This window comes from Enoplosus armatus, chromosome 6, assembly GCF_043641665.1.
Source record: "Enoplosus armatus isolate fEnoArm2 chromosome 6, fEnoArm2.hap1, whole genome shotgun sequence".
Taxonomy (NCBI): Eukaryota; Metazoa; Chordata; class Actinopteri; order Centrarchiformes; family Enoplosidae; genus Enoplosus; species Enoplosus armatus.
Genome location: NC_092185.1, coordinates 18,376,882 through 18,386,295, shown reverse-complemented (window position 1 = coordinate 18,386,295; position 9,414 = coordinate 18,376,882). Strand labels below are relative to the sequence as shown.

General features: G+C 44.3%; 1 protein-coding gene across 1 annotated transcript; it reads right to left on the bottom strand.

The window, feature by feature from the left end:
• Positions 1 to 5,832: 5,832 nt before the first annotated feature.
• On the bottom strand, positions 5,833 to 6,850 carry phlda2 (pleckstrin homology-like domain, family A, member 2). Its single transcript, XM_070907302.1, has 2 exons — positions 6,306 to 6,850; positions 5,833 to 6,179 (listed from the first exon to the last, which is right to left on the bottom strand). Exon 1 carries the CDS (start codon positions 6,754 to 6,756, stop codon positions 6,340 to 6,342), a length of 417 nt encoding a protein of 138 aa, XP_070763403.1. The 5' UTR covers positions 6,757 to 6,850; the 3' UTR covers positions 5,833 to 6,179; positions 6,306 to 6,339.
• Between the last annotated feature and the right edge of the window lie 2,564 nt (positions 6,851 to 9,414).

Genomic DNA, 9,414 nt, shown 5'->3' with positions numbered 1-9,414 from the left:
TTGAACCTCCTGCATGATTGAGATTAAACTTCACACACACACACAAACACACACACACACACACACACACACACACACACTGATGATCAAAACAGACATTTACTAGTATAGAAAATGTTGAGGATTTTAAGTTCTGAGTCTTACATTAGACTTCCAGGCTGGGAAACGTAATGTTATTGTAATCTGCTCTTGGTCATCTCTTCACACACCCACTCAGGCAGGTGCTGGTAACTAAACCCCCCCCAGGAGCCCAGTTACAGTAGGCCGTGATCAGACTCCTGAACCCCAGCTGCTCTGCTCCACTGCTCACAGTCCCATCATCCACTGTGATCCACATCCCTCTGTTACTGACCAGTTAAAGGATGGCCATTACATTTGCTACAGATATTCATGTCCCCCTTAGGATGAATTGGAATAACTTCTGTGATGCCAACTTTTCATCTCGGGCCATCATCCTTTAAATTTGATTTGTCCAATATTTTGGTTTATGACCAAAACTAATGACATTCCCATTAGCCTCAGCTGTTGATTATTCTGAGAATTTACAAGAATGTTTTTGCTTTCAAGTCCAAGTCAAAGCTGAAGTCCTCAAGTCCTTACTTACAGCAACTACAAGGAGCTTTCATTTTGTGTTGATTTTGGCAGCCCCTGTGGACAAAAGCAGTAGTGTTTCACCGCCTCAATTCGTAAAGCTCTTGATCTGGCCAGCGCATGCATTTGTTATCGAAGCGAGTGAAAGAAAGATGCAAAACAACCCTTTCATTAGACTACTTTGCAACAACCAAAACGCAATATGCAATCAATGTGACCGTAGCTTAATTACCTAGTACCTACCAACTAAAGCCAAACATAGCTTTTAACTGGCTCTACTCATTAGCGAAACTTTGCCGTAGATTGTCTCATCTGATTTCACGGGGAATCTGACCTGGAGACATTTATTATTGATTACTATATAGCCAAACTTCTCACTGAAGTTCTTCATTTGCTTTGTAGGTCATATAGAGTGCATCAGTATTAAATTGAGACTGCTCATAACCGGTTAAGAACTCCTGGTTGCTTTAGTCCAACTCGAGTCAGAGTCCAAAGTTTTAAGTCTACCCCGTGTGATACTAATCTTTCGTCCTCAGGCCACAGAGTGCATGTGGAGCTTCCTCGTCCTCGGCCGTCCGCCCCCTCGCTGTCTTGTAGACATTCCTGACAGCGTCTCCTCTCTCTGTCTGAGGCCTCTCTCCGGACAGCTGGGTCTTAAGCAACATGATCCCTGCTCAGCAGTGCAGCCCCTGCCGACACTTTGTATGTATATATACAGCATGTGTGTGTGTGGTTGTGTATATCCAATACACGCATGTCTTAGATATGAGAGGTGCCACATTCATAAGATTCTCGTTGAAAAACAGGCCTACAAATAGAGAGACTCTGTCTATATTTGGGAAAATATCTTCTTACTCTGACAAATGTTGAGTTTGCTTGTTTTGCAGACTTTTCTATATTTATGGAGGAGTGGATGTGGTCTAGACGTAGAGAGCTATTAGGTCACATCCAGGGAATGTCTCACAAACAGAAAACATGGAGTCACCGCTCTGCTGATGTTTTGGTGTCGTAATCTACAAAAAGTGCCACTGATTGATCACTGACTGGCCTGATGTCCCAGCGTATGTGACCTCGTAAATCCCCCTGTTGTTATCTCCATCCAGTGTTGTGTCTGTGCGCCTGAGGTTAATTGAGGTACACGTTTGTGACAATCAGAGAGTGGGCAGATAGAGCTGAAGATGTGGATCTGGGGAGTTCTTTCCCTGTGACTCAGCAGACAGAAATGGATGTCCGATTAAAAAACAAACACTGTTGTCATGGCTACGGACGATCAGGAGAATGACGCCTTTGTGGATATCGGGGGGGGGAGGGGGGATTCGTCCAATTTATCCGTAAGACCAGATCTGGGAATCAGATGACCTTCATTTGGATGGAGGAATGATAAATGAGAAACAGCAGTGAACCACGGAGAGCTGGATTTTGGTCAAGCCCTCTGAGGGTGTGTCTGTCTCCGTGTTTGCTAAGCTATGTGCTGAGATATGCACTCACCTGAGCCATGCGTCACAAAGTGAAATACCTGCCGAGGTTCTTTCCAGTAAAACGAGCCAGTGAATAGCTCTTCTCTGAGGTAATCCCATTCCTATGTTGTGAAAGAAACAAAAGACCAGGTACAGCACTGCCAGCTCTTTTAGACAGCGCCAATGTTTGTCACTCATCAGAGGAAAAATAACAGCAGGTCACCGTGTAACAAAATTAATAGATCATGTATGACACAGATGTTGGAGGTTGTTAGTAATCAGACTATCCCCAGAGGCCTTGCCTAATAACTGCTGTTTGGGTTTTAGGAGGTTTTTATTTACACGAAGCACTAGTGTTGTGTCCTGCTGGCGTCAGATTGGACTCTGACGTGAAGAGCGAGTGAGGAAATGACACAGCAGGTGGAAGTGAAACAAATTCCTACATAGTATTGGTTTACAGGGAGCAGAGTGATACCCTCATTCAGCGCGGGGAGCCGCACTGAGCCGTGACGCATACCTGAGCAAACCTGTAAATTATGCTGCGAAGTGGTGTTAACGTGTCATCAACCTACCAAACCTGAAGTTCTCTCTCTTTGGGATGCCCAGACAAGCTCTTTATGAGTTGTAAGACCACACAAGGTATGACTTTCTGTGAAAGTAGACTCGTGATTACAGTCTGACTCACAACTTCTCTATATTTAAACCTCCCAGATACCAAATTAAGACCCTTTCAATATCCAATTAAAGAAAGATGATTCCACCGTGATTAGATCTTTGCCTCTTTCATCCTTCTGCTTTAAAGTAAATTGATCATGTTTGACAAACTTTTCTAAGCTCAAGGGACCTCTTTTTAGCTTCTCCGAGCTTTCAACTGCATCTTAAAATCTTCTTCAACGTATGGGGCTGGTAGGTGTCATCACTTCAATCAGGAGAGACTTAAATGAGTGAACAAATATTTTACTGACACGTGCATAATAAAGATGAGAAATGTGAAAGTCTTTGGCGATTAGACCCCATCGTGAAGGCATCATATTTTAAGGGAGTAGTGAAGCCTTGAGTTGTATAGCTCTGAAAAGTTAGTAAGTGGACCTTTGAGCCAAAACAGGGCTGTTTCTTTTAGATTTTAGAAATATTGAGGTTATAATTCCAAACACCCCCAACCCCTGAAGAAATGTCTGACTAGCCACCAAAAAATGTCATTTAAATTTTTTATTTTTATTCATTTGTTTAACTGCCCAATTATATTTCTGTACTCCGATTATCTACATAAATGCTGTTTCAAAGCCTTCTCCTCATTATCAGAATATAAATGTGGCAGCAGAAACACTAAATCCATTCATTATATTTAGACTTTTTGTCTAAAAACAATCAAATGTAATGATATTTAGTATTATCAACATTTAAAACCCACAAAGTGTATTTTGTGTGCATCATGTTGAGGCAAACTACTCCACGAAGAGGTCAGAATGAAAGACTTATATCTGCCTCATCAATACAGATTAAAGTCTTGAGATGCTGCTGTTGAAGATGTGCGAGGTGTTTGTGTGGGAGAGCTGTGAGGTATCTCCAGATGACGAAATGGGGTGAGACATGTTTCTTCTGGCCACCAACCTTCACCTCACAGCACCCTGCTCAGCTGTTACTCCATACACACGGCCTCAGCCTGTCAGCACTACGCCTCGTGTTTACGATAAAAACGCCTCTGAATCAGACATTTGTGTCCTGCTCAGTTTAAAAACTGAAGATGTGTATACGGGTCCAGGCCCTGCACACACTTGTCCCACATCCTCTCTATTTACTGCTTTTATTTTTTCCTCAAGAATATAACAATGCATTCCCTGTTGCCCTGTCCACATAATGACGGCCTATGGAGCGATGACGCCAAGGCTTCAAGTATGGCCTGAGTGTGTGCCAGTGCTGCGTCAGAGGATGTTTATACAGCCTGAGATCAGTGTGTGAGTCCCTCTGGTTGGTGGTGGTGGTGTGTGTGTGTGTGTGTGTGTCCAGATGAGCTGAGGAAGTAAAGACAACAACCTTACATTTTGTGGCCAGATGTACATGTGGATTATGACGTCTTTTATCAGCCTCTGAAAACACTGCGTGGAGTCATGTCAGATTCAGGAGTTGGTTAAACAAGAAGCACTTTTTCCTACGTCAGATTGTTTAGGAAAGAATAACACACACTGGTGATGAAACCCCTGGTGTGTATGTGTGTGTGAGATTAAAGTGGTGCCAATTTGTGAAGCAGTATTTTTAGAGAGGAGGTCCGTCCGCTCCGGTAATACTCCTCAGATCAGTATAACCCTTTGATGCGTTCATTGTAGTGTGATCCTACTTCAAAGCTGCGCACAGGGGCGGGATGAGGCGGGGAGGGTGGTGTGACTCTACTATACACTTCATTACTGCAGGCCAGAGAGATTCGGCTTTCTGTCACCTCTGACCTCTGGGCATTTGTGCTCATAACACACTTCCCCTCCACCAGATCCACAACTGGAGGTATTTATGTGCAGGAGGGCTCAGGGCAGAGAGGACCCCTTTTTTTAATGTCCACAAAGTGTTCAGGAAAAACATGTTAGTTCATTTTCCACAGTTTTTGCTCCAACACTGTGTCAGCTGCTTAGACTGACATTTGACTTCTTACTGCAGTGGTTTTATGTTGCTCTTTTTATTTTGTTCCCTTTTTATTCCCAGAAATACTTCATGGTATTGTATCGTATGTGCACCTGTAAAGCACCTCGTAACTCTTGTTTTCAAAGGTGCTATAGAAATAAAGTTAACCTATACTTACTTAACACAACTGTATATTTTAAGGGGCTCCTATCAGTCATGACTGTGTGATTATCGTGGCTGAATGAAATGTTGAGTGTTCTGTCTTCTTCATAGACTATCTATGTAGTTATAAGCATAAGAAACCCCATGTTTTAAAGTGTATGTATCTACTACTGTCAGAAATTACAACACGTACTGTAAGGTACATACACACAAAGCACCTGACTTATTAAATGTGCCTTACCAACATCTAGCTAACATCAGCTACTTTAAGATAACTAATTGTTTCACAACACCTTTTAAACCTGCATTTTGTTATCTACTCTTTCGAAGACCTTATAAGGTCTTCTGAATATGACTAAAGGCCATGCTCACTGGGTTTATAACAGTAATTAAATAGGTGTGGACCAGACCTGGACATTATATCCATTCAAACAGCCTTTATTTCATGATGACAGGGCAGTAGGGTGGACTTCCTGTGTGTTGTCTCGGCGTTGTAAAGAACAGAGGCGTCTGATAAGGAGGCTGAGAGGGATCTATCGTCTGAAAACATTTTTCACAGCTGCCTGAGTAATCAACTCAAACTAGTCGGAAACACCACAAATAACGAATTAAAATGTCAAGTTTTAAATGTAACGTTTTGGCATTTCCATCCCAACAGTGTCTACCTATAACCTACCACACCCTGGAAGCAGTTAAGGTGTGTTCAAAGTGAGGCACTGCTGAGTCTTTCAAGTGTCCCGTGCTGGTTATCAGTCATGACTCAAGCCTGAAACCCTCCCAGTGACAATAAAGAGTCACATTCCACCTGACAGCAGAGAGGAAAGGGACTTTCCTGTCCTCCACCTCCTTTCTACTGTTGCATGTGGCATTTACTAAGACATGCTGCTGGTGAAACGTGTCAAATACACTGTTACAGACGCTATAATGTTGTAATGAGATACTAAACAGACTTTGACAGCAGGTAGAAATGTTTCTAGTAGAGAAATGAAAAATAAAAACGTAGAGGAAAGAGTTATGTCAAAAAATGCAAATTTATTTAAATAAATACACTCAACACACATTGAAATAGTGAATAATTTAAAACAACTCAAGCTGTTTGCCAGTAACAACATATCCTGGAAACAAATAAATTAACGTGATTTTAGGAGTCATTCCTCCCAGGAGAGCGAACTTGAAATAGTTTTTGACAGTTCAAGGGGTTCAGTCCTGAAAAGCATCTGAAATCCCTCCGCCTGCCGGTTTAGATCAGTTGCCCCCTCTCCCCGAGAGCTCAGTCCCGCACAATCCTTCATCTCTGGACCGGATGACCTCGTCTTCCTTTTTGGTCCGCGTATTATTTCTCTATGGTCCACATTGACACTAGAAAGAGAATTAAAAAAAAAACATGGCATTAATTTAAAGATTCTCCCAGTGCGTTCAGCTACAGATAGTGTTTATTTCTTATTAATATATCATGTCAGCTGTATGTCATGGTGCGTCCCTCACCATATTAGGAGGGGTTAAGAGTCCCTGCTGCGGCTCAGGGCGCCCTCGCCATGCGCCGCTCCTGCTGTCCGGGCGACGCGCTCTCATTGTCCTGCCGCGTCTTAAAGTCCTGGATGGCCTTTCTGTTCTGGTAATCGATCAGGGCCATGGTGATCACCGCGTTCCAGCAGTTCTCCTCTCCGGGGCACCGGAAATCGATCTCCTTATTGTCTGTGGTCACGATGGTGAAGTAGACGAACTTGCCGGTGCGCTCCACGCAGTCCACCTTCTTGATGGACTGCAGCTTCAGCTCCTTGCCCTTGGAGCGCTTCTGCGTGTCGGCGTAAATGTTGAGGCTGTCCGTGGTCAGGACGCACGTCTTCCTCTTCCAGAACTGGAGCAGGTTGTCGCTCCTCTTCTCCAGCTCTCCCTCCTTGAGGACCTGGCAGATCTCCTCCGCTGACATTTTCATTGTTGGTGGCGGGCAGTCTCGTGAGCTCCCTGCGTCCCTGCTGTGTCGTCCGAGGAGCCCGAGGAAGGAGCTTCTCTACAGAGGCTTTGGTAATCCAGAGTGGCGTTGTGAATGAACCAAGGTAGCAGGGGACTCTTTATAGTAGCTCTGGCCGGAGCCCTTCCCACTTGACGTCAGATGATTTGAGAATGCATCAACAGTTGCCAGTGGAGTAATTCAAGGCTGCGTGGGCGGAAGCTGTGGCGCTGTGCAGGCGGGGGAGAGGGCAGAGGAAGTCCTAACGTGGACCTAATTACACTGCCAACATGTTAATTACTAATCCACATCCTGCTGCGGAGATTAATCCAAATATTTGCCCACTCTGCAGCGAGTGATTCAGTCTAATATGCTTCATAACCAGATGTGCACTCAGTGAGCTGAGCACATGCGTAAAAAGAAATCAGTCTGCCTTGTAAACTATTATTTTTTTATTCACTTTTTCAAGCCTGGTAATTCATTCCCTTTATAACCCTTCACTGTGCCAAGTAGGTGCTGTGCCACCCAGCTCTCCAGTGATTCTTTGAAAAGGTACTTCAGACTAAACCATGTCTCCCCTCAGTGCTGTTTTACATAAACTCTGCTTTTCCTGTCTGTGGACATAATGCAACCAAACGGCCCACAAGCACAGGGTTCATCAGACTGTGTGCCAGGCAGCTACAGAGACAGAAGGGGTAAAAAGGCATTCATGAAATTATAGAGCCCCAAACAGGCAGAAAGTGTGTTTTTAATGCCCTGTTAAACATTTTAAGTTTCCCTGCTGCCTTAAAAATGCGAGTTAACTGAATTAAACTTGATTATTTAGTTTGAAAGTCGTCTCATGAGAAGAAACAACCCTGACTTATCGTAACCTGTACAAACACCAAGTCTTTCGATAGTTTTAACTCTCAAACTGTGCATGCTAGAATGGCTAGAATTATATTTATTAAAAATGTAATTTATAAAATAAAAAGTATAGGGAGCTCTCAGCATTGTCTTGTGTTTAAACATGCTTGTGATTAAGTAAGTAGCAGAGAAATGCCTCATGTTTGCCAAATTTCGCTCCTTTATATGATAGTACATTAGCTGTCCTAACCCCCCCCCCCCCCCCCCCAAGGTTGTACAGCTTAGTTTAGTGTGCTAGCATGCTAACATTTGCCCCCCCCCCCCCCCCCTTGCTTCTGTGAATCAGCAGGAGGAGGTGGTAAAAAGGCAGATGTCATCGACTCTTCCCCTGCAGCCTGTCCTGTCCTGCTGGGGGATCATCACCCACAACCCTGACCCCAGTGTCCAGTTCAGATACAGTGGCGAACGTGCATCGAGCACCCACTTCAGGCTCTCCTGTCTGCCTTGCTATCAGTCTCCTCTCACAGACGTTTCGGAAACACCCCCCCCCTCAAGTCTCCCTCAGGAAGTTAAACGTCTTTGTGGACTCTCCAGTACTTCTGCAAGTAGCTGGGTGACCTTTTGGGAATCAAACCCCTCAGTGCCCCCGTGAGTTAGAGAGAACCACCCATAAGACTTCACACATCAACACCACTATGATCGTACAGACATTTGACGGCACTAAAGTCGTATCCATGGTGAATCACTTTAAACGGCTCGTCGAGCAGTCTGCTAAGCAACCCCTGCATGTGTGCTGACACTGAGGCGGGATGTGGCAGCCAGTTTAATCCTCCGGTCTCAAAGAAAAGGAAACCACATGTGTGTACTGAGGCAAACAGCATGCCGGCTTCGGTTGAGTGAAGAGGTGCACCGCCACCTCTTCACCACCCCCTTTTGTTTCGGGGGCTTTTCTCTTTGTTGCCTGGCAGTAGGCCTGTGTGTGTGTGTGATGTGTACATGTGTGCAGATATAGGTTTTTGTTTGAGGGAGTATTGTGGTGGAGACTCGCAGACATGCCCAGGCAGTGACTCAGCGTGTGGTGGAGCGACTGACTTTGGAGGAGTTTGCTTGCCAAAGGAGGGCCAGGTGTGTGGACCAATATGTTGTGTCTATCCATGTGTCTAAGGGTCGGCATTCATCTTCCCTATGACGAGGGTTGGAGAATAATGTATTATATGCAGCAGCTTCTGAGAAACGATACAGAAAAAATAAAGAAAAGACTCTTTCTGGACCAACTAAAGTCTGAAGAAGCAGTAATGGTTAACATGCAGAAAGTAGTCCTTACCAGTTATATATAAGAATAAATATGATCCATGTTCAGTCAGCATACCCTCAAATCAAAGAGTTTTGTCATATGCCTTTAATAGGCTCTCCACACATCACACACTGTTGACAGTGGAAGTGGTGGCTGAGCTGAAGAGCTCAAAACTTCACGAACCACATAGTGTGACTGCTGAGTTACAGCGGCGGTACAACTCCGATGTGTCACCGTTTTCCCTGTTTTTCAGGCTTGTGGGAAAGTACAATTATTCCTGGAGGGGGTCAGACAGTGTGATGGATCTCAGGAGGTGTGTTGTGACAGCCTCGGGTTCAAATCAGCGCCCTCCGGTTCTCACTGTCTCCACACAGACAAAACAACCCCTCCTGTAGACACACCGAGAGAGGAAGTAAGATAAAGTGTCATCTGCAACAACTGAGGAGGGTTTTGATTCTAAAATTACAAAAAAAGATCAAATGTGAGTTACTGAACACAAAAAC

Bases quoted from the DNA above. Each gene is read 5' to 3' on its own strand.
- phlda2 (XM_070907302.1), bottom strand. From the start codon at position 6,756: ATGAAAATGTCAGCGGAGGAGATCTGCCAGGTCCTCAAGGAGGGAGAG.